The 27,090-nt window shown below is 36.5% G+C and overlaps 1 protein-coding gene across 1 annotated transcript in view; it reads left to right on the top strand.

The window, feature by feature from the left end:
* Positions 1 to 27,090, top strand: part of LOC131687189 (uncharacterized) — a 185,055-nt gene that overhangs the window by 22,593 nt on the left and 135,372 nt on the right. Inside the window, exon 2 of the mRNA XM_058971240.1 lies at positions 3,403 to 3,728. Coding sequence (XP_058827223.1) covers positions 3,403 to 3,728 — 326 coding nt within the window. The remainder of the gene's footprint in view (positions 1 to 3,402; positions 3,729 to 27,090) is intronic.

The raw sequence follows: 27,090 nt of genomic DNA, 5'->3' as shown, positions 1-27,090 counted from the left end.
ACGAAATATTGATTTATTCCAATAGTCTTAAGCTGTTGGTGATCGAGACTGCGATCGGCAGATGGTCGCTACCGTGGGGATCAGGGATTACCTTTTACGCGCAATCTAACTGTAGCGAAGTCGAACAAATGGATAAATCTATTGTACCTGGGCGCGCTGGTGGGGGAGAAATCCGTGTCATGTTACCCGTGTTTAGAACTGTCATATTGAAGTTGTCGCAAATATTGTGAATTAAAGAAGAACGGTTATCATCATAAAGGCAACCCCATTCCGTACCATGAGAATTAAAGTCTCCTAAAACTATTCGCGGTGCAGGCAGGTGCCTTTGGTTGTTACTTAACATGTAACTCTTCTACGTGTATCCCGGTAAAGCTCAGTAGCAAGAGTCCCCTCGAACTGGGTCTCAGGGTCGGCTTACTACTGGGTAATCGGAGGGGTTTCGCGAACTACTGTGCAGTGTACTATCACTTAACAAAACTGTGGGTTGTGAAATTGGCAATTGAATCCGAAATGTAAACTTCAAAACTTGTTTTATTAACATGAATTTAACTTTAACTAATTCGCTTTTCATTGAACTGTGTGTGTATGGGTTGTGGGTTTTTACCGGTACGTACCGCTGCTATTGCTGGAAGCTGTTGGTGGTTCGGGGCCGTCCTGCGAGCGCTCGCGTGGCTGCTGCTGACGACGATGGGGTTCGGGAACTGGTGACAATGGTGGCTACGCTATTTCTCTGGTGGGTTTGGCGGGTTCTTGACGGCGTTGCTGGAGTCTAATGGCGGCTGCTGGCGTCTTCCCGTCTTGACTTGTACCGACAGGCCCAGGACGATACCGGAGTGACCATGCCGAGAGGGGTAAGTCCTCCTTAGCGGTTATGGCCCAAGGCCAGAAGACGATCGCTGGTCTTTGACGGGTTAGACGTAGCGAGCATCCAAGGCTCACTAGGCCGAATCGTGTGCTGCCGGGTGAGGATGATCGCGTCACCCAAGGCACGTAACATTATATAAAATACCAAGAAAAGGTCCTGTGAGGGTGTTCAGGAGACGGGTATTAGTGAAACCCTTGATTACTCGCATCAAGCTGTACTTCCACCTTCATATTACCTGAACAAATGTGTCACCTCTCACCGATAATTTTAACTTTATTTAAAACTTAAAACTTATTTAAAGCACACGAACGCCAGATTATGTCTGAACTTTGGTGGGCTCATCAAGTAGTCCAAAAGTCTTAGGTGGCGAAGCATTTTGGCGGTTTTCCACGGCTTTTTGGGTGCGAACTTTGGGAGTGTCGCGCTACCATTTTTCGCCTGCCGTATAACAGATTTCCTCCCCTTTTCATTATCTGTTATACGGTTTGGTGTTCGTTGGTTTTACCACCCACTTGTACCTACAGTGTTGTTTTAGTGTGTTGACAATTATTTGTGTTCATTCTTATCCTACTAATCCTAATTTTAACAAATAACAAATAACTTTTAGTATTTACATTTTATTACTACTAACCCTACTAACAATTAACCCTTATATTATTTAGAAACGTGACAGTACATTAAACATTTAGGCACATACTTAAAATAAACAGAAGACTTTGTAACAAACGGTTACAAACAAGCGACAATTTCAATGTCTGGTATCGAGGGAAGGTTAATTCTGTAGAAGGAATAGCGCTTTTTGACGCCAAAAGTACTCCTCCGTAGGGGTGTCTCGATCCAAGCGAATCATATTAAAATGGTGGAAGTTTGAGTTTATATCGGAAGTTAACCAAGTTTTACATAATGCAAATGTATCGCAACTCAAACTATTTATTAAAATTTTGAAGGAATCGATTTTCGAGATGATACTTCTACAAGCCCACTGTAGAACAGTGATCAAGTCCGTGACCTCGTTCGATGAGTTAGCCATCGAAGGATACAATCGCTGAGAGGAGGGGCCATTTAGCAGTCAACTGCTTCAAAAATGTTCTCACTGTAGGGAGAAAAGCTAACATAAGACTTTTAATAGGATCAGTAATATTGAAAGTTTTTATTATCCAGTCCAGTCCACAATGTCCGAGAGCCAAGATAATAGTGCCGCGATTATTATCGAACCTAAACAAATGTACACTTGGGGTTTTTGGTGTTCCGGGAAGTATTGGGAACTCTTTCTCTGAGTTTAATTCTCCGAGACAACTTGCTTCGGTTTGGTTGCAACGCTTCCTAGAGATGTCACTTTTAGAGCCCCATCAAGGGACACCTTCTGGTCTTTACAAGGGAATTTAGGAAATGGCCAATCCCCTACTACAGCAGATCCTCGCATGTGAAACTCTCATCGATGATCACGCCTTTCGTCTCTACCCTTACCGCTGAAATATACACGTTGTAATTCCTCGTACAGTGCTCAAAACAAGCAATATAATTTATCGGCTTTGAGTTGGCTAGCAATTGTTCGAACGGACTTTTGGAATTTCGGTTATAGCCGAGAACCGTTCTATCTGGTCCTTAGAAATTTGGAGAAGATACAGCGATTTAGTCTTGGGCCGAAAGAATACCACAAATGGACCAGTTAAGAGTTCTGGGTAGCATTTGGACCGAGGGGGAGCCTTGGGAGTTGAACCCGATTTAACCTCCATTTGACCATCCGGAGAGGGAACCATCGAAAACATCAACGCACGGAGTCAGCGCTCGTGCAGACGGAAGAAAGCAATAAATGTGTTAAACAAGATAAAAACCACTAGCTTTAATATTGTTTCCAACGACAAACCATTCCAGCTTATACAGCTGGTACATTTTTTCTACCGTTCACTACTCTGCTCTCGTACTTGGGGCTACTAATAAGTTTCCTCATATTATCAAGTTATTTATTTTATTTGAAATCAAATTAAATCCAATCAAACATTCCCTTCCATACACATTCTGTGCAAAAAAGATTTAAACCGTCCGGCATGAAGCAAAAACCTGGTAATTAATCAATTCAACAATATCTTGGTTTGGTATAGCTTTCCAGCAAAACTGTAATAGCAATTGGAAAAGTTCCAACCAATTCAACGGAAGCAAAATGCCAACAAACGTGCCAAACGCAAATAAAACACCTAATAAATCACTCCTTTACAAACCAAACTGCGAACGAAATTTCGACTCGGTCACAATCAATATAGTAATTCAAATCCTATATTATTGCTTCCGCTGCTGGTGGCAAATTCCATTTCCCTCGGACCAAAAGCCCGTTCTATTCGTATAATGATAACAATATCTGTCAGAACGGATCGTGCCCCCGCAAGTATGCTGCTCATTCCGAAGATTATTCGTGTACGTACTCCTAACTGACTGACCGACAGACCAACCAACCGACCGACCTAGACCCAGCATGCGATGGCTCTACAGTCCTGCTGAACCTAAAACAATTTTACCTTCCATCTGGCGTTCAATTGCAGATATCACCAGTTGTGGCATCCAGCAAAACCATCCGATCGATGGCCATAAATCTCTACCGCTGGAGACCAGTACGTCCCAGCTGAGTGCGTACGTGGCCGCGGCATCAACCTCCAGCGCAGGCGGCAGTCATCGGCATCAGCAGCTACAGCAGCATCAGCAACCGGCCGGTAGCGCCACTGTTCCCCAATCGACCGGTGTGGGCATCGGATCTTCAGGGAAATGGGAGGAACCGTACTTCGATGATACTACGCCACGCAACGTTACCGCTCTGGTCGGCAAATCGGCGTATCTCAGCTGCCGGGTGAAGAACCTGGGCAATAAAACGGTGAGTAAATTTCGAAACACTCCATTCAGGGCACTTTGATTTACTGGGGCAGTTGTTCTTTACCGATGCGATGGGTGACTGTGGCCCAGTGAGAATCGAATGGTAAGCTGACCAAAGGTGCTTGTTACAGATCCAACACATCGTTTGCTTAAATGCGGATTATGAATATTAATATGACAAGCGTTGTTTGGTACAAGTCGCTTGGGTTTATCGTAGGATTGGAATTCAGAACATCTGAGTAGATTATCAGTTAAAGCAGTTCTTTTCTCAGAGATTAATGAATATTTTATTTCCCGTGCGATAAGTGAATCAACAGAACCGGTACACTGGCTAACACTCGTCTCATTATGCCACGCTCTAGCACAATGTATGGCAATGCATTCAATGACTTTCAGATTCCTTGTTCCTGTCCGACAATGATATGCTTGGCCTAGACGGACGTCAGCACGTGGCCGTGCAACGAAAGCAGACGGCAAACAAATTAATTAACGCAAATTCATTCATCCTTCAGCACTCAAGATTATTCTGGGCCGTCGGTTCATCATGTCCCGTGCAGATTGGTGATCCTATTGGAAGCAAAAAGGCGAATTAGTGATGTAGATGCAAATGGGACGGAAATTTAAATCAGTTGGAGGGGATTGGTGAACTAATATACTTTATGAGGACAACCAGGGTTGTAAGAACACTACCAGAAATGGCGAGTCGAAACGCATTGAAGTGAACATATTTTGAACGGAAGTGTGAAAGTTGAGTACGCGTGGACTAATAATTTTGAAAACGTGTCAGAACAGATTGAAGGAGTAGGTGTTATACAAATAGCAACGAATTATTCTTTATATTCATGCTGTCTTTCGGGACAACGTATGTTGCTAGAAACGATATTATAGCGAGTATTTTTCCATTTTGCTAAACAGGCAAATGGTACAATGAAGATGTATCGTAATACAAAAAAAATCTAATCAGCTAAGGCAATACCTGGTTTCAAATGCATATGAAATAGTTGCTTTCTACTTTGCAAATCAATACAGCTGCTCCGACATCTCATGATCAGAATTGGACCTGCTGCAGCACCCTTAATCTCACCGACAAAGTATTTCTAAACGTGTTTTGATTATACAAAAAAGAACGGCTGTGTATACCAATTTAAACTTTTGAAAAAAAAATCAAAACTGTAAAACAAAACGGTATACTGCGGATGAAATAGTTTAGTTCCAGTTCCACATTAAAACTAACATTTGTTTTAGTTTACAAATTGAACCAGGCTTAATTATAAAATCACTTAAAGTTTAGATTTGCAATTTTTAATACTCTTACACTTATTACACTTATTATGTTCATTTAACGCAGGATCCGGTACTGGAAGTTCAAGCTGTCTTTGGAATGTTCCAGAAAATCAAAGTAAAGAGCCTCACAGTGTCGCCTAGCCGGACAAAACCTCAAAATTTTATTTTTGATTTTTCATGATTTAACATTTTTTTTCTGTTTCTTAACAGGTTAAATAGAGTCTTCTCGAAATATTAAGCTCCGAGAACGATAGTTCGATTTTTTACATGACATCAAAGGTGAAATAGATGATAACTTCTGAGGAAAACTATTTTCAAACCTAAGTTATTCAAATACATATATCTTTTACATTTCTTATAAAAGAAATGTATAGAATTCGCTCAAACTTTCAAGATTTTTTCCGAGGCGCGGAGGGCCGAGTCTTATATACCAATCGACTCAGCTCGACGATTTGGGACAATGTCTGTGTGTGTGTGTGTCTGTGTGTGTGTGTGTATGTAACGGACAAATTCTCATTCGTGTTTCTCAGCAATGGCTGAACCGATCTTATCCAAACCAATTTTAAATGAAAGAACAGTATGAACGCTATTAATTTGTTTTTGATTCTGATGTTTAGTTTCCAAGATATGAATGTTTGAATGCGTAAAAATGGCGTTTTTTGCAGTTTTTTTAAATTATCTGCCGAAATCGACAATATAGATTAACAATTTATATATTTTTAGACAGCTTTGGAACAAGCTATGGATTGTTGAAATCGGACTATTATCAAAAGAGATATTGAACATTAAATGTGGACGAAAGATTTTTATCATTTTCCATTGCCAGAAATATGACCAAAAACATGTAATCTATTATTAACGCCAAAACGGCTTACTTTAGGTCAATAGTATCTTCGGAGAATTTAATGGAGGTAATATGCCCATTCTTTTGGTATTGTGCTTTTGCTGATTAATCCCCCTATGAGTGAGATATTTTCACAAATTTACTTGGAAGTGATTATATCGAAATGATGTCTTCAGCAAATTTGTAGCTCTTACTTTTGCAAATAACTTTACTGAAGAATTCAAATATCTATTTTGAATACTTTAAAAGTTATGGCTTGTTGTTTGTGGATTACTCTTTGTCGCCTATTTATTGTTCAATATAGAAATAATCCATTGAAATAAGCCAAACATTATTTCGATAAAACGAATTTTGTATTTCATTTTTCTATCTACAACCGCTAGAAATAATCACCGAACACTTCCAAGTTGTCTGGAAGGAACTTGATCACTTATCAGTGCAAAAATGGTCATTTGTGCGAACCCTCTGACTGCAATTTTTCTAACTTATAACCATCGGATCGATCTGAAACATATCGGAAAATGAAAAGCGAAATAAATAACTCCAAGCAACGGCGTAGCCAAGAGAAAGTTTTGGGGTTTAACACCATACAACCCCCCCCCCCCCCCATCACAACCAAAAAAAAAATATTGGATTGAAGTTGAAAATTTATTTATTTAGTTCAATATTACAATAACAATTATCTGATCCATAGATTGATAACCTGTTGTTGTAAACATCATGAGGACTTTTGATAAATTGTCGGAATAGGGACCTCCTGATATGTAACTGATCTATTGGTCTTGATTTCAAAGTTGTCTAATTGCATCAATATCAAATTCCTGCCTGAAAACATTCCAATAGAAAATTCCAGGGTTCTGTAATCAATCATAATCCTCAGATTTATTTCCAAATTGAGCTCGTTTTTGTAGAGATGTACTGTAATGAGGGTCTTTATTTAATAGGAAGCGAAGTTGAAATTGATTTAATGTCTATGAAACATAGAACTGCTCACCAAAAAAATGCATAACTTTCAACATTTGCTAAAAATGTTGTTGTCTTTCTCATTCACTCTAAAATTCGTCATTCTAATCCCGACCCGGAGGGCCGAGTGTCATATGCCAATCGATTGAGTTCGTCGAGATCGGAAAATGTCTGTGTGTATGTGGAAAAAATGTGACCTCTGTTTCTCAGAGATGGCTGGACCGATTTGCACAGTCTCAAAGTCTCAAATAAAAGGTACAACCTTCCCATCGGCTGCTATTGAATTTTTTATTGATTGGATTTCCGGTTCCGGGGTTATGAGTTGAAGAATGCAATCACACAGCAAATTCCCATATAAACTGAAATGAAAAAATCGTAGTCTGGACAAATGAGACAAGCACAATTGCACCACTAGGTGAATTAAGACAGGTTTTTTTTGGGAATGCGTCGAGTTGAGACGAAAACGTAATATAATTAATAACGAGGATAACACTTTCCGAATATAGAGAGAAATTTATGAAAAATGACGATTTCCATTCGACTCTAGCAGGTTCTGATCGATTTTGATGAGCATTTGATTTTTGTTGTATGACCAATTATATGTATAGGTCAAATGTTTAAAAACACTAATTTAAGGTCAAGATAGCATCATTTTGAAACCGCCAATTTCGGAGGTTTAGTATCTTCAATGAGTTTTACAAACGTTAAACAGCGCATCATTTGATAAAATAATTTTGACGGTATATCGTCCAAGAAGTATTAATGGTGAATTTTCTCAGGTTAATAACCATGACTACAATAAAGTCTCAACAAATTCGCTAAAGACACGAACTCTGTTACTATTTTCTGAAAAAATAATTTCGCATAATTTTAAAACTTCAAAAACTACGGTTTCGGAATTATGCCGTTTGGACAATATGATCGAACCGAATTTCTGGCTACGCCGCTGACTTCAAGTAAGTAGAAACAAGGTCGTTCTACACTCGTTCACAAGAAACTTTTTCGAATGCTGAATATCTATTATAATACATTGAAACCCCGATTTTATCAGCCAAATATGAACATATGTTTGATGGGCTCTAGCAGACGAACAAGACTGAATTCGAGTAAATCCTTTCTTGAGCATGTTTTCCTTATCATGAAGATGGAAATACGCAAAAATGAAAAATTCATCATAATCAGAAATAGTTATCAGACTACATCAAGGGACGGGAAGAATATTTTAACAGCTTCAGTTTATTTTAAAGAAAAAACAATTGCCCGCTTTAGTCAATGTCCCCATTTTGTCAGCCTAAAATACACCATGAGACTGATAAAAATGGGTCTTTATTGTATGTATTATTCACTTTGTTTTACATTAATAGGTACATTTCATTTTTGGGGATTTTTTATTGCATCGAACTACAACAATTTTTAGGAAGTTTTCAAGGGGTTATTTTATAGACTTCTTCCAAAATTTGGCGAACCTATTCCAATTCGTATACCAATTAATTGGTATACTTAAGGGTTTATATGTTGCAGATAGAGAAAATACTGAAATTTTCAGCTTTTTTCCTACACAATATTACGAAAGCTTATTAAACAATTTTTCCTAATAAGTTTGTGAAAATTATAAACTATTTGAATTTTTTTAATAGTTTTATTTTTTATTTAACCGTGATTTTTTAATAAATAGTGACCATCGCTTCACAACGTAGTCTATTTTTCATGGCTTTCGGTGAGCACGATCTCTCGAATTGCTGAACTGAAAATTATGAAATAGAAATTAATTTTTAGTATTCTTTACAGATTTAACTCGCCGCGCAGATAGCTCTGAATTAGACCCGCTGGTGCCCTAAGACGATTTCGCTAGATTTTCAGAGCACTGTGCACCCAGTGCATTAACGCAAATGACGGAAGGATATCGAAAAGTTTCGTGAAAATGAAAATTCCCGTAATGATGATGATTTTCCCAAACGCTTCGTTTTCGAGAGGTTTTTATTTGTTCTTTGGCATTAGGATTAGCGATAATAATTCAAATCAAGGATACTACTGGGAAGTCACCTTTAGAAAAAGTCGATGTCGAAGTAAAATTTGGAACTATGCACGCATGCACTTCAGAGATAACGTGATATCAGGAGCTGCGATTTCATTTCAACACTTTTTTGTGAAAAGGGCGATACTTACAAATGTAAACATAGGGCTTTTTTCATACATGCGAATTAGGGCTTTGAAACGCAACAAATTAACCTAAAAATTTGGATTCTACGATATTGCTTTTTTAAACTACAGCAAAAAATACAACGGGCGAAACTGTATTGTTGTTTGTTTATTTAAAGTTTCGCCCTCCACGCTCCATGCAAACAAACAGGGCGATACTTTTTTTGCTAGCAGTTTAGAGGCGAAACTGTTATTTTCGTATTTTTTTAGGATTATCAAGCTGATACCAGCTGTATATAGTAACAATGATCGCTATTGAAAAAACCTATTTTAATCCACCTAGCGGTGCAATTGTTCCTTTCTCAATCATGAATCACGAGAATGTGTGCGTTGTTCATATTCATTAAAAACTTTTAAATGCATATATTACATTTTATTATTATACAACACATGACAACTATATACAAGAAAATCAATCATTATTCGAGTTCTAAAATTTTGAAAAAGAAAAAACAGCCATGGTAATATTGAACTGAAAAAAGGTGCGAAATCGGCAAAGTCCCAAAAAGTCGATTTTTAGAAAAAAAAATTTTTTTCGAGATAACATAAAATCTCGACGTTTCATGCATTTTAAAGATGTTTGGCATCAAAAATACGAATTCGATTTCTGAAATTTCATGGGGTCCCCCCTTTGAAAAAAAAATTTGTGTTCCGGCTTATATGGGAATTTCATATGTGACCGGACGATTTAGTCTATATTTCCGAACCCATATAAGCGATCCGTACGAAATTTTATTGACATCTATGGGGATATTATAGCTATCATTTGGGACTAAGTTTGTGAAAATCGGCCCAACCATTTTCGGGAAACTGATGTGAGTTCGTAAATTTTGAAAGATGGCCGCTTTTCCCGGGCACTTCCGGAACCGTCTATGGTGGTCAATGTAGTCAACGAAAGTTTGGTTGGCCGTCGGTGACCTAGAACAGCAAATTTAAGTTGCTTGAGAGACATTTTAGCGAAATTTTTACCTTTTTTGCTTTCATCGGAGTATCGGTTTGAATCACAATTTGCTATGTGATCGCACGCCACAACCTGTAACTCCGGAACCGGAAGTCGGATCGGGATGAAATTAAATAGCCATTTACGGGGACGCAATACCTTTCATTTGAGGCCAAGCTTAGTCGAATCGGTCTAGCCATCTCCGAGAAACCGATGTGACTGTTATTCTGAATTTAGATACTTCCGCCGGGGCTTCCGGAACCGATGATGGTGGCCAATGTGGCCAAATAGACTTTGAATGGATGTTAGTGACCTAATACTACAAATCGAAGCAGTTGTGGTCATATTTTGGAAAAAAATTCACCTTTATACATTCATTGCAGAATTTATTAAAATCGACATTTTCTGCGTGTTCGTACTCATCACCCTGTAATTCCGGAACCGGAAGTCGGATCCATTAGAAATTCAATAGCAGCCTATGGGAACGTTGCACCTTTCATTTGAGACTAAGTTTGTCAAAATCGGTTCAGCCATCTCTGAGAAAAACGAGTGACATTTTTGGTCACATACACACACACATACGCACATACACACACATACATACATACACACATACATACACACACACACACACACACAGACATTTGCCGAACTCGACGAACTGAATCGAATGGTATATGTCACTCGGCCCTCCGGGCCTCCGTTAAAAAGTCGGTTTTCAGAGCAATTGCAATACCTTTCTATTGAGAAAGGCAAAACACGGACGAAATCGGTGGTGTAGAACGGTAGTTATTGTAAAAAAAACGTAAGGGCGATACTTCAATGCTGATAGGTGGGACCGAAAAAGTAAACAATCGCCAAAGGGGCGATACTATCATTTTGTCAATTTCAATAGCAGAAACAAATTTTAATTATATAATTTCAAATACTTTATGAAGTTTTGGGTTTCGATCACTGAATCATGCAATCTAGGATGTAAAAAACACAATAGATCTTAAATAGGAAATAAAACCAAGTCTGGAAATATTCGCTGTTGATTTTCTTTGAATGGTATCACTGCTAGTATGGCCCTTTTCAAGAAAAAGCGTTAATTTCTTAGTTCTCAGTCGCGTTGGAAATTTGAGTAAAGTATAAACTTCAAATCGATTAAAAAAAATCGATTTTTTTGGCCCAGTACAATATATAGTTTTCCCACCACAATTTAGATATTTTATTAACAGAGCATTAACAATAATTCTTTGGTATGTCTATTTTAAGGGCCATTTTTTCGCTTTCCCATTGATTTGGTTTAAGATTTCTAGCACATAGTTGTCCTATGCTGATTTGAGCGATTCTCTGAGTCCTGCCAGTATCCCATGTAGTATGTGTTATCAAAAACATCGTGAAGCATCAAGTTCTAAATGTTCTCAATATAATATACGAAGAGAGTGATAAGAGTTATAAGAAATGTCTCGTCACACTGTTAGGTGGATTAAAAGCGTTTTTACTTAAGATTTCGATTGGGGTCAAACTGATTTCATGTGAAAGGTTATTCGCTGGACTTATAGCTGCCATTCGATTTAGTCGATACAAGACTTTCTTCTCGCTCAGACATGAAAAACAAATAATAAATCGAGCAATAGTTTAAAGTTATAATGTTCAAAGTGGCTGTACTTTTTTTTGAAACGGTTCGGAAAGATCGCTTGTTGTTCACGATACTTGAAAATCAGTGTACTTTCCGAAAATTAATATCTTGTTTTGCCCCTTTCTGCCCCGAGGTATGAAAAAATGTGATTTTTCATGATACGTCTGAAGGAGACGCATGGTAGCCTTTGACTACCCAGGGTTCGCAATATAATTTATAGATGTGTCTTATCACTATCAACAATTGAAAAAATGTGTGTTCTGCTAAAAAATTCACCGCACCTAATTTTTTGAAAATGATTTTTTGAAAATAGTGCACTTTATATTTGTAAATGTTGAATTTTCGAACCACCCTAAGTGCCAAATTTTTGAGGAAATAAAAAAACAAAAAATAAACATCAAATATGAATTCAGCGTCACAAAATTACCCTAATGTGAAGTTTTCATCAAATTCGGGCCACTTTTGAGGTTTTGTCCGACTTTTGTATGGAAGGTGATCACTGTGAGCCTGGGCGAAGTTTATACAATCAACTAATTTTTTCTTGCACAAGTTGTATTTTCATCATATGATTAAAGTTATATGCCGGTAAACAGTTGCGGATCGAGGGGGAGGGTTTTGGGAGTCAGACCCCTCTCCAAAATTTTCAATTTGTAGAGAAATTTTATATTAGTTTAAATTTTATATTAGTTTTATACTCAAATTTTTTTCAAACCGAATTTGACCACCCATAATGTACAATGTTCTTTTTAAAATCGAATTTTCGAACCCCTCTCGATTTTTTTTCTAGATCCGCCCAGACCGGTAACACGTTTATACTCTCAGCCTGAAGTGATTCGTGTTTGGAAGTAAGGGACCGTTCATAAACCACGTAGACCGAAATTTGAGAATTTTTAACCCCCCACCCCCCACGGAAAACCCCGCAATCACAAAAAATGAATATTGCAATTTTTGATTTTTGTCTTGACTGTTTCAACTAAAAATTGTTGATTCAACTAACTGTCCTGTTGATTTTCGCATCATCAATTGGCTGAATAAATTAGTTGTTTTTGAAAGCTGTCAGTTTTCAGAAAATAAAGACAGCAAAAAGGAAACAAAAATTTGCAAATTTTATTTAACCATTTCTTTAGTTGAAAAGGATACGTCAGTTTTCTCGCTATGTTCATTTTGTAAAATTTTTGAGGCTAACATAAAAGAGCTTGATTTTGAAGTTTAGATTAATAAACCAGTTATAATACTTAGAAGTGCCTACCTAATTTAGTGATATATATATATATATATATATATATATATATATATATATATATATATATATATATATATATATATATATATATATATATATATATATATATATATATATATATATATATATATATATATATATATATATATATATATATATATATATATATATATATATATATATATATATATATATATATATATATATATATATATATATATATATATATATATATATATATATATATATATATATATATATATATATATATATATATATATATATATATATATATATATATATATATATATATATATATATATATATATATATATATATATATATATATATATATATATATATATATATATATATATATATATATGTGAATTTATGGAAGTATTTTTATATAATACATCAGGTAGACAACAAATTGTATGATTCGACTGATGTTCGAACGTGAGCAAATCTTCTGGAACCAGGTGTGTATGTTTCATGTGTTTTTACAAATCAGCCATCCAATTTTCTCACATGTTAACAAATGTTAGACATTAGAATAGGACATTAGTCTCCATCAGTAAATTGATCTGTATATTCTATCATTGCATAAATAATTGTTCCATGCAAATAGAGAATCTAGTGGAACATGGAACCATAATTCGTATAGAAAGTCAATGCTATATATTTTTTTATAAAATAAAATTAATGTAAACGTATTGGCGCTGAACAGTGTTAATATTTATATTTCCTAGTGATACAACGCGTTTGGATAAATCAAGCCATTGATATGATAGCAATAAACTTCTTCGAAGATAATTTGGCTTTTTATTACTGGGTAACAAATCCTCCTTATAATTAACAAAATCGTTAGCTGTTACAACTGGTTGGGATATTTTTCAATAATACAATTGATTGAAACAACCATCTTGGTTTTTAGTTTCAACTCGCACCAATCTTGAAATCGACAATTATATTAGTTGTTACAGCTATTTGATGAGCTGATTCGGATGGTGTGTGTCTTTGCTAACTGACAGCATCACATTTTCAACTAGATGATTTAGTTGTTTCAGCAACTATTTTGTTCATTCAAAAACAAAAATTAAAGTTTAGAAAAATCAACAATCGTTTAGCTGTACCAAATTTTAACCAATCGATTTCAGAAATTTGACTAATATATTAGTTGCTATGCGATCGGGAGCGTTTCCGTGCCCTTTTAGACTTTTACCAACCACCCCCCCCCCCCCCCTCCTACGCCAAAAAGTCTACCTAGACTTTTATTTTTTTTATTCGCCGGAAATGTGAAATTAGCAAGAAGCACATTTTAATGTTAAATTTAAAATTAGCGTTCAGATTTATTTCAAGCTTTTTAAATATTAAAGAAAGATTTTTCACATTGGGTTTTTTGTCTATGATTGATCAAGTCAATTAATACCGACTCAAGGTGCTTTCCAACGTTTGTATAGCGGAATACTTCTTTTTAAGGTTAGTCACTCAAATATATGTAAAAAGATATATCACTATAACTAGCTTAAATTTTGGCCGAAGTACGACCTACGCCAACAATGCAGAATTTCTAAACACTTTTTGAGCATTACTGGTGCATTCAAAATTGTTAAATTATATGAAACAATTACAAATTAATACTGTCGATGTGTAGTATCATCTAGACTAAAATAATAAACCAAACATGCACACAAATTTCACTTTTCGTGAACAAATTTCAGTATTTCTAAGATAATAAGATAATCTAAATTGCCTTATTTGATTAAGGGAACGAAGCTATTTAAATCTTTCCAAAAATATTTATTTTTGTTATATAATTAATGGCCATATCACCTGAGAGTATTATCGCAAAGTATCAAAGCTTAACTCCAAATATTTTCGAAAATAAATATAGTAGAACCGGTTTGCACGAGTTGCGTAGGGTCAAGACGTAAAATTTAACGGGTGTTTAAAGATTTTAAAATCACTGTAAATGATTGCAAAAGAAACTAATTCACACGAGTAAACATTTTGTTGTAGAAGTTTAACTACACTAGTGATTTAACCACCAAAATCGATAAATAAAAAAATCAATCCACTTTCTATAATGGTGGTTTATTGCTTAAATTTGACCATTTTTTAACTTTTTATGGTTCATGCATTTAATAGTCCATGCATGTCTGCTAACTAGTGGTGTCTCAGATGATTTTACAGTCAAAATCTTCCGTCGAGAGGAATTTTGGGCGATCATCTTTAGAACTTTCATTTTGTATTATTTCTAGATCAAAATTACATCAAAATATACGCAAGAAACAACAACGTGTGAGGTTGTCCAAAAAAAACGTGGGTTCTGGGTTGAGTGGTCGCTTAATGAGTAGTTACCGCAATAGTATACTAGCTTTGAAGTGTCTGCATAAATACACCTAGCTGAATAGACCGATATTTTGAATACAACTCTCTTTAAATGCAATTTATAATTAGTAATACGAGAATAACTAAAAAATAAAAGTCTACGTGGACTTTTTCAAACCCCCCCCTCCCCCCTCGTAGACAAACGTAGACTTTTGCTAGAACCTTCCCCCCGTCCCCCCTGTGAGTCTACGTGGTTTATGAACGGCCGGCAGCGGGAAAGAAAAACGACGATGATTCAGAATTTATAGTACTGTTTTGACGTTTGGGAATAACCAAATGAATCATTAAATACTACACGGTTAACCCTCTAGTTCCCAACACCGCCTCTAGGCGGCCTCCATAAAAATCTAAATAAAACTACTAAAACATGATTGTATGTTGTCATCTGCTTTAGCATTTCTTCCCAACGCTCACACCTTTCATACACACACATTATTTGAATATTCGTAGCTTTCTTTCAAAGGCAATTGAAGCTCAAAGTTGAAAACTCGAGGAAAACGTGGAAAAAAAATATTGTGTGTTTAGTGGTAATATTCTTTAAACAAATTTTAACTATTTTTGGAAATTTCAAAAACTAAAAAAAATATTTTTGAGTAGCCTGTTACTAGCATTTCACTGTAGATGTGAATTGGTTTAGTGGAATAATTCGGAAGTTTAGATTTTTTGGTAAAATATTTTGCCCGCCTAGAGGCGGTGTTGGGCATCTGAGCGATTTTTTTTTTCAGTCTTTAGTGTTTACTTATCGTACCGAAACTAGCATTATGTGCAATTTTAGCTGAAAAGAAGTATGTTTCAAAAACTTTGGGTGAATGAAGCTAGTCTGGGGCTAGCTGGTGGAATATTTTTTTCTCCTTTTGTATTAGACATATGGTACTGTCTCTAGTTCTGCACTTCGAGTACTGTTTAATCCATTCTCCAATGTGTTTATGTTTCATTAAATTCTGTTTCGTACACGTTGTAAGTGATATTGCGGTGAGCGTATTAGAGTGAAGAGCCTACTTTAGTCGTATTAGGAAGGGTGTCTCACCATTTTTCTAATTACTCGGAATACAATTGATGCAATGCGTATGAATTGACATCAATATCTTTGCTTTCTTCTTATGAACCATTATGATATCAAAAATCGCCATTTGAACCAATACGTTGAACAAAGATGGCTAACGCCGCTCTAACCAACGGTTTTACATGGTTAGGTCGAACATAAGCTCATCACCTTAGCATTTTTGTTATTTAGGGCGAGTTCAAAGCTATTCCACGAATGACTAGATTTTTCGATAGCGCGCGAAAACAACTTTCCTTGGCCGTATATGTAACCACAAGCAAAAATTGTTTTTTTGTTTGTTTGTTCGAAAATTTAGCTTTTGAATACAAAGTGTGCGCCGAAATTAAAATGCAGGAGCATTGAGGCTGAAAAATAATAACAAGTACCATTGATTTGCAGTTTTATTCAAAAAATATCTCACGCGATCCATACTTTATTATCAAAAGTGGCCATGTGGCTTCATTGTGCGTATAGTCGTAAATTGACGAGATTTATGCGTCACATATTCAAAATTCTGTAATGCAGACAACAGTCCGCTCTTTTATGCAACGCATTCACTTTTACACGATCTTCTTAAATTAAAACATAAAACATGATAAGTGAAACCATCGCCAGCAGACCCTGGACTCCCCTACTATAAATCAGAAGTCAATAATTAAACAACCAAAGCAGTAGCACCTACAGTTTAGGTATTTTGCGTTCTGATGGAGTCCAAAATATAAGCAACCATCTGTATTCGCTTATGTTGAAGTAACCAGGAAAACCAAGTTTTTGTTTTTATTCGCCCAGGTTCCCAACACCGCCTCTAGGCGGCCTACTTATTTTAAGGCTTTAATGAAAAATCCATTACTTTCAAGAATTTTTAACATTATTTTCGTTTTTCTCATCACGAAGCCCACCTCCAAAAGTTTTTTCAAGCCAAAAAAAATTTGGGCACTAGAGGGTTAAATAAAACAACCTGCAGCATAAGTTCTTTTAACTTACTTTTGAGTTGTGCGTCGCTTTCGCACTTAAGGTTCAAGTTACCTTTTTTGAGCATGTGTTAGTTTTGAACGCTGGGTAGTATGGGTAGGAAAAATTGTGTTCAGCTTTGCCACCGGATTATACATTTAAACCTTTTCAAAACTCTAAAAGAAGAATATCAGCCGATTTATCAGATCACAACGATTCAAATCATACAAAATAGCTGCTGGAAAAACTATCGGTTTCGCTAAATGGTGCTTTTGAAAAAGTGGCTGTGATTTTTTGTCACACTACCACACCGTGCTGGGGCACGCAACACAACAGCGCAATGAAAAAACCACAGCCACATTTTCAAAAGCACCATTCAGCTAAGCCGATGGCTTTTCCGGCAGGTATTTTGCATGAATTGAATCATGATGATCTAATAAATCGACTGATATTCTTCTTTTAGAGTTTTGAAAAGGTTTAAATGGATAATCTGGTGGCAAAGCTGAGCACAATTTTTCTTACGCACACTACCAAGCCATGAGGTAACTTGAGCCTTAATAGTGTTGTCAAAAACAAAACGAGAGATTCGACTCAGTCTTCCGTGGAGGAAGGTACTTTTGAGTTGTTTGGGGTATACTCAAAATTAGGTAAATTCTACTTAAATTTGAGTATAAAAAACCTATCAATGAGTTGTAATTTTTGCCGTGGTTAAATGGAAACTACCTTCAACACGGTTTACCTAATTTTAAGTTCCCCATGATACCACGAGATTGAGTCAAAGGAACTCAATTTTAGGTAGTTTTTCGTTTCCGTGTACATTTGTGATCGGCAATTTTTACTGTTCATTTCAGTAACAAGGAAAAATTAAAAAAAAAATTGCGTTTCTTATTATCTTCAAAATAAGAGCGCTTACGAAAGAAAGGTGTGAATAATTGGGGTTAAGTTTCACGGGAAAAGTTTTCATTACTGGATAGATTGATGGTTTTGTGTTTTGCCAGAACAAAACAGCAAAAAATTGCATTTTACGGCCATATGCAATCGTCAAATTCTTGGCATTTTTTAATTCACGAGAAGGACTACCACGCCAGGTTTGGAAAAAAAAACTACTATCGCGTTTTTGTTTACACTTCGCCATAAAAGACGAAACAATCTTAAAAGTGACAAATTGCTGGCTGTTCTGTAATGTTTTACTGAATTTAACTATGACGGACTTCCGACTGGTGTTATCCTTTTCTAAAAATTTTCAGCAGTTTTCGATATAAACAAGGGGTGCATTTTGCCCCGGGGGTGCGTTTTACCCCATCTTCTCCTATGTATTTTTCATGCAAACTACTCTGTAGTGACAAAATGAGCGAAATAAGTTTGTTTACAGAAACCTTATTAGCCCTTTTGAAAGAATCAGTATTGAATTACAGAATACATAGGGTGATGAGCCCATTTTCGCCATGTTTCTATTATCACCCTACCCATTTGAAGCCGTTAGTTAGAGCAGCGTCTGCCATCTTTGTTCAACGCATTGAGTCAAATGGTAGCGCAACAATAGGGGCACTCAATTCGAGTTTTCGTTGCGCTCAAACATGAGAATTTAACTGTTTTCAGCGCTTTTGTGTTATTATATTGGTTTTTAACAACGAAGCAAAGCTGTTGATGTCAATTTTTACGCATCCATTGATTGTAGGCCGAGAAATTATTGAATTAGTGAGGCACCCTGCTTAGTATGGTGAAAATAGGCACTTTACCCTATAACGACTCAGCGAAAATGTGTTTTTTTTCCACAGCTAAGTACCTGTTCGCGCACATTCAAGCGTCTGTAGAGCTGTCGGATATTTATGACAAGGGACACTGTTCGGTTCGCGGTGCAGTAAGAACTCGCGGTCACATTAACTAATTTCAGTGGTCTTATTCCATACTTATCATAAGCTCAAACTGTCCAGTATAAAACAAGAGCTTATTCGATATAATACAACTGTAATTTATTGTACAGTGCAGTACTGTAAAGAGGTTTTCGTTTGATGATAACTGTTTAGTGCTGACTGGCTGTGGATAATTCTTGATACTAGCTCTTAATATCCACTTTGCATGATGACTGACTTAACTGTTAATTGTTTGAACTATATATAGGTTGTTGCCACTATTAGATGAACACAACTATTCATACAGGAAATGATAATATTCTAGAACCTTATCTATGTATGCGTGAAACGCAATTGATTCCTTCAAGCTGTTCCTTAACGTACAGCTACTCGAATTTTAGGCTAGTAATAAAATGTTTTGAACTACAGTGGGTTCTTGCTAAAATGATCCAACAATGCCAAGACTGGCGTAAACAGTACCAATTACTATATTTTTTTAAATTTCGTTGCAATAATATTCTGTTTCCTCCGATAAAACCTTTGCGATGGTACGGAAGCCCGCATGAAAGTATCTCCTACAACAGACAGCTCCTCTGGCCCTCTGGAGGTCGATTTGAATATTTCCCGATGGCAAAATAATACCAATAAATCTCCTTTTTGACGTAGGACTACGTCTATGTTTTCGATATGGGGGTGCACGTTGCAAATTCAACAAAAATGGTATGTAACGAAAAGTGGTCCAATTTTAAACGGTTATAATTCAGCCATCTTTCGGTAAATTTTCATTTTTTGCGCATATCGCTCAGAACTACTTCTAAGAATAGATTCCAATAGATAAACACAAAGATTTTTGATATAATGGCATTAAAATTTTAAATAATGTTCAACATAGTTAAAATACCACACATTTGCACACAAAAGGCTGCGCTTCCCTAGTCTGGCACGACAGATTTACGTACCTAACGCGCAACGCTTCTATGAATGACGTCACCATCGACTATTTAAAGAGCAGATTTGGTCGGGCAAGCTCAGTTAACTCTTGGACAGCAGGCAGAGCAGAGCACTGCGCTGCATGCTCCCACAGCCAGTGTAGCAGAGGCTAGCGTCGTGGTACTAGTTGTCTCTTTCGCACCACCCATCATCACCAGCGTTGACTCATTTTGCTTGGTGCGTATCTTCCATTCGTGTACGGACACGATGTACCGGCACAGCTTTTTGATTCAAGCACGGTACACCGTTCGCTTGGGTTTATTGTTTGAGGAGAATGTGTAGGTATATCCAAGTGTTGCGTGTATGATAGAAATCTGAGCTTTCGTTGCGCGATGCGAAAGCTTTCGGTTTTTCTTTGCGTTGTCGTCTCCATGACAGGTTAAGGAGACGAAAACATTCCTAGCAACAAATTCATGCGAATGGATAGAAGAAAGTGCAACGAAGGTTTATTATTTACGTTTCATCAATTTATTGATTCCACGAGATTCATTTCCACTCAACCTATCCTACTTTGATTCTACCAATACATAGGTACTACAAAGCCTATTTATGAATGGATGCACTGTTACTCAAAAAATCGCTGCGAAAAATGCATCTAAGTCCATCCATAAAACTATTTTCGATTCTTGTATATGTTTTGCTTCGATATATGATTAAGACCACTGCATTCGCTACATTTATGTGTACTTTAGGAAAATTACAATATTCAAATGATATTCCTAGATTTAACACGATGTATTTGGTCAACTTCTGACGTAGATCTTCCACAATTTCAACATTATTCGCCAGGGCCCAATTAATCCTTGGTACCATATATTGAAATTGTCAGTCGTCAAGTCCGAATCAAAGGCAGACATTGTTCCCCTATACATAGCACCTCAGTCGGTTCAAAAAGACTTCAACTCTCACGGTATGCCATAAAGTTGTCTTCACGTTGAAAACAAATCTATCTTACTGCATGATATTCGCGACAATTTCATTATGATCATGACTACTCCACCACGACGGCCAAGCGCGTTGGATTTATCATTGTAGTCTGCCTCAATTAGTGTTTCTAGTGATTGGAACAGCTACGCGTCCACTATATCCGAAGCAAACGAATCAAAACAAGAAATTCCTCCGGTGGAAGCATACAAGATTTTAACTGGCTTGATTATCGACACTGCGATTAAAGGTCAGGCGAAACGAGATCGGGCGCAAGATCGGGAGAAGGCGGACACTTTGATTAGAATGGTTAGGATTAGAAGGTGATATTCATGAAAGATCGCATAGCTTCCACGAGTTTTTCAGTATTTTTTGTCAGAGGATGCTCGAAAATTGCCAAATTTCATGGAACAATGGAGGTTTAGGAATCCCAAAGACACAAACAAGCCTTGGTTAAAGGGGATGGATAAGGCTCATGTTTTCATTCGGATGATATCTCGGGTCATGTCCAGTCATTATACGTTGGATGAGCATCTCCGGTGTAGTGGGTCGTGGAGAGCTTATGGTGACGATTATCGCAACATTGAACATGTTGTCTGGTCGTGCGCCAAGTGCCCTAGCGTCAGACCTCCGTTGAACAAATCCCTTTGGCCTCGTTCCAGTACGAGATGTACTAGCTATCCTCGATCTCCATGTATGTCTCTCATATACAGATTTTTAAACATGATAGATAGGCAAATTCAGTTATCTCTTCTCATATGGTTGATATGCTAACACATACCTGGAAATCTGGTCCCAAAAGAGTTCCCGGCAGATCCAAGTAGGGCAGCCGACGATTCGGTTCATGATGTCCTGCAGTATTCTTCCGTTTGCCGAAAAGCTGCAAGTGTAATTTCTTCTTTTCACTGTCATTGTTGTCCGCCCTCTCCTCACTTTCCTTGATACGGTCTCTGCTAATCTGATTTTGAAATCAATTTCCCTTGTGTATTGATCTTTTGCCTTCCTTATAATAAGCCTAACAGTGTTTCTCCTCGTTTCAATTGATAATCAAATAATAGTTCGTGCTGAAAAAATAACAAATTGTATATCTAGTCTTTGAAAATATTTCTAACTACATCCTTCAGTTTGAAAAAATGCATACATATTTTTTTCTGCATATCGATCTGAATTCCTTGTTGTTAGATGTAGATTTGTCAAAATAAATTCCCCTTAGTGTAACTAAAAATAATAAGTTTTTTAAATTTTAAACAAATCCAAATTATTATACCATATTTTCAAGAAATTTAAATTGTAAGCCAAAAAAAATTAGATCTCAAAAAATGGCATTATTGTGCATGGAGAATTTTAGACGCATACATTTTGTGCGCAAGACAAATATGCGGTTAATTTCAGGTTTTAGTTTGTTCCAAACTTTCGAGTGGGTATGTCCTCTCTCAGTTATTTTCAAGTGGGTAGTACTACCCATACTAACACGGTATCCGCCGGCCCTGCCTGTTTCGTAATGTTAACCCTCCGGAAGTCGCGCAAATGGCTCACTGAACAAGCAGGCGTAGCTGCTCCAAGACGATTTCGCTGGATTTGTGCTAGATGTTTCCAGAGTTCATAGCAAGTTATTCACAAAGTTAAAAACCCATGTTTTCATGTACATAAATGGTAAACCATATTTGCATGAAAAATTTCCACAATTAAAATTATAATTTATTGACAGGCTTATTGAAATCAATATCCCCTTTTGCCCTTTTCATGAATGAAAGAACTGAAAAACCGAATACGATTAATAAACTCTATTTATAATTATAATAGCCAAATGTAACTAAAAATAAAACCAAATGTTACTGAGTGTCCCTCTGATTTCGTACACGCAACTTTCTATAGCGCTTATTTCGTGGCGGGGAAACACTTGACTGGTCACCTAGGGGAATTATGGTTAAAACCGACACCTTATGCTTAACACTTTTTCTGGGTTGCCACAAAACCAATAAAAATATAATTTCTATGCAGAGTTCTTCTTCAGAAAATTCTTAACAAGGCTTAATTTTTTCAGCGCTTCAAAAAATTAATTTAATTAAAAACTATTGGTTTTAAAACTTGGAAAACAAAGTGCCTTTTTGTAAGCACTGCGGGCAAACCCGACACCCCCTTTAATAAATTTTATCTCCACTTTATTAAAATATTTATCTTTATTAAAAATGAGATATATGCGTGATTAATAAAGTGTGAGTATGTGTAATGCAAATATGTGCTTTTTATAGCTTCATCATGTAGTGATGGGAAGAGAGTTCGAAAGCGTAGTGCTATAAATAAGAATATTTTATGCTATAAGATTATTTCTTGAAATGGGTATTTCCAAATAATGCTTACGCACATTATTGCAATCTTCAGAGTCATTTTATTTCGTAAGAGAAGATTTGCAAGCGTTCTACGTTCTGCTAATCGGATTCATTCACTTATAAGTGACACACGCTTCTTAGTAAAACTACCTTTTTCAGACTTGATTTTTCGGACTCTGATCATCAACGATCTACCGGGGTATACAAAAGATCATTGTCTCATTGTGACAGATTTCGTCCATGACAACCCAAGAGAACACTAGTAATTCTGTTTGATGAGCTTTTTGCAGAAATAGCAAAAACTTCGATAGAATCAGATAAGCAAAAATTCCAATGATTGATTTTAATAGAGACTTAAAATAAAAAAACAATAAAAGTATTTCTGTGTATTCCTGCTATTACTATAGTGTTCTAATAGTGAAATTGAAGTGTCACAAAGATCCCCAGCATTTTGTGATGAATTGCAAGTAAACACAACCGTCTTAACAGCGTGTCGGTTTTATCCTAACCATAGGGTGTCGGTTTTACCCCAACAGGGCACATTTTTTTAAAAAGCAATTAAAAATATTGAATTTCTCAAACTCGTCTTCAATGCACCCAGTTGATCATAGGAAGGCCGATAATAATAGGCACTAAAAACGGTTAAAACCTTAAAATCTACCAAAAAAAATTCCATCCAGACGAGTATGAACGCTGCTGCCGTATGTTTTGTTTATTTTTATGAGATTAGGCGTACCAACGTAAACCCAATTTTTCTTCAAGTGCTCTACATAAACGTCAAATTTTTATTTAATGTGTCATTAAATAAAAATTTGATTTCTAGGGAAAGTTGTGGGGTGTCGGTTTTACACACAGTGTCGGTTTTTCCCACAATTCCCCTACTTTTTCTAACGGGTCACGGATTAAGAATTGGGCTGTTCTACTCCCTGAATAAGGAATAATGACATCGACCTGTAATGGCGAGTAGGCTAACAGTACCGCTGCCTCCGTCTCACTGAAATCTTGGCAGGTATCGGCAGCCCTAAGTTTGCGCCGCTAAAACAACAAAAATAATCCATGAAAAATTGTAAAAGGATCCATATAAAAGTTGTCCATGAAAGAAAACTGAAAATCCCTAAAACAATGTGAATAAAAAAGCGCGATTTGATCCATAGATTATGTAAAATTGAACCATAAAATGGTCGCAAAAGAGCATAAAATAATAATAAAAGAGCAATTAAAATCAACCAATGCCCTATAAAAATATTGGAAATGTTCCTTAAAATGTTACATTTTGCGACATAAATTAACTTACATTGATCCATAAAATATTAACAATGTACATTAAAACACGTTGATATGTTTCATAGTATCGACAAAAATGTTCCACGGTAAAAATGGAGCTATAAAATGTTAGAAAAAGATCCATAAATTTGATGAAAATGTCTGCTAAATATTTTTTCTTGGTCCATAGAAAATGTAAAAATTAACATTAGAAATGCTACGTATTGATTTATATATAGAACGTTAAATTTTGGTTCATGGATATTTACAAAACGATCCATAATAAAGAAAATGTAAAACGACCCATCAATGTGTGCTTATGAACCAGAAAAATTAAACTTAATGAACTCATGGCAATTTTTGCTATTCAAACTAATAATAAAGTTTATTACATTTGGTTGTAATGTCAAACTACAACAAACAATGCATACATTATAGTTAAACTTAAACTTTCGTACCCCACTAGTCAGATAACTGACCTTAGCTAACCTGAAATCATTATGGCAACTCTTTAACCGGCAGGATATCAATAACATTAGCGCTCTGAAAGTTATTAGACCACTGATACAGGCTGGCATGAGTCGCAATATGTGCCGGGGACAAATCATGTTCTGTGCACGAAAACCTCGTAAAACAATCAAGATTTTACGGATGGTTATGATTTGATGGTTTGATTGCTAAAGCAGGCCACCCCCTTAAGGAACTGTTTTAATTTTCTCCGGTTCGATAGTTCAGAATTAGGTGGGTTTGCTCTATCATCACAATTGTATTGATATTAATATAGCAACGATTCTCAAAATAATGCGATGTACAATGCAATCAAAACAACCAGCATCCGATAGTCTAAACAACCAGATTTGATAGCTAAGCCAGTACACAAGCGCTAATTATTTAGATCTCCCACTGGGCTTGAAACAAATTTTACAATTTCCTTTGCTGTGAACACGCACTTTACTCTGTTGTTTCTGTGATAAATTAATTCAGCGTGGTGGCCAAGCTTCGAACGTAGTCGCTAGGACCAACTCGTTCGTCAGTGATTTCAACAACCAATTTAACGCGAATATTGCTCTCATGGTGGCAGAATGTTTACATATGCAAACATTATAGATGCAACATCAGTCCCGGTAAACCCTATGGGGGAATAACATCTATGAATAATGGATTTGTTGTTAGGTTTAGTGGTACTGTTTACTAATCCACAATTGATTCAGCTCATTCAACTACAAGAAATTGTATGTTTAGCATTTATATATTTATATTTGAGCTATCTGCTAAGGTTCAAGCAATGTGAAATAATCAAATTTATATGTTTAGTCATACAATTTTAAAATTTGTGAAAACGATCTTCAATTGTAGAGAGGGGGATAGGGGGTATTGAGTAGTTGGCAAAACAATCGCCGCCGCTTACCTGCGTTAGATTCTCAACCCCTCACATGGTTTTAAACTTTTTCGAACCCGAAAAAAGATGAACGACCCTAAGGGTACAACCTCTATGACTGAAAATCTCCGAATTATCAAATCGTCGGAGTACGGAAAACTCGCCAATAAATCTCTATAACCTTGATTTGTTTCATCCACTGGGCTGTACAGTCCGTATAGAACGAACTATTCACGCCATTAGGCTTGAGTTACGACCGGGTCTCCGGTTCTATCGTGATGCAAATGACTGCCTCGTTTCTAGCAACCCTTGGCAGCAAGCGGAAGTGCTTCTTTTTTGTCCCTGCCAGCACTACTCGAAATCTTAAATCCCAGTAATAGATCACGGCAGGATGTGCACCGGATTTGAAATTTAAATGAATTACGCACCGCACGGAGAAAGCTTTCTTCGTTCCTCTTTCACTCTTTCAACTGGAAAATCAAGACACGTACCGGTACTTTACTACAGTGTGCGAAAGAAGAAAAAAATGCATCTGTAAATTTCGTTCGTACCTGCTTCTTCCCCTAGATTATAATGAATGCATTTTTATCTTCGTACCGTCACACTGACGAGGCTAAACGCAGAACTGGTTATAGAATCGGCACTCTATCGCATTCTTTGAAAGTCACTTTTTTTCTCGACGCACACTGTAAATCGGCTCGACTCACTCGGAACTCCCGCGTCCTGTCATGGGTAGAACCGAATAACGCAACCTATTAAATAAAATAGAACCCGTCACTAAATTAGAAAAAGGAAGTCATTTATTACCTTGCGAATTTCCGTCGTCCGTGTGCTTGTCCACGAGGCAAAAAAGTGTCTCGAGAAGGCAGCGAAAGAAAGGATTTCTATCACCCTTAATTTTCTTCCTTGCGTCTAGGGTTAGTGAAAAGCAAAAAACCGGACACTCGGTCGTTAAATGCTCCTCCAACGTGTGTTCACGATGGATCGACCGTTACTGCCCCGTTCCCGTACTGGATGTTCATTCCTTTCTATAACATCTAGCGGACACTTTTTCAAGTACTAGCAGCAATATAGAGGATCTCAGTGATGAAAGGTGATGGCGAGCTTCCATTCATCAAAATCTTAGATTAAAACGGATTTT

The sequence above is a fragment of the Topomyia yanbarensis genome, chromosome 3, assembly GCF_030247195.1.
Source record: "Topomyia yanbarensis strain Yona2022 chromosome 3, ASM3024719v1, whole genome shotgun sequence".
In the NCBI taxonomy this organism is placed as follows: Eukaryota; Metazoa; Arthropoda; class Insecta; order Diptera; family Culicidae; genus Topomyia; species Topomyia yanbarensis.
The sequence above is the reverse complement of the archived record's forward strand: the minus strand, read 5'-3'. Positions and strand labels throughout refer to the sequence as shown.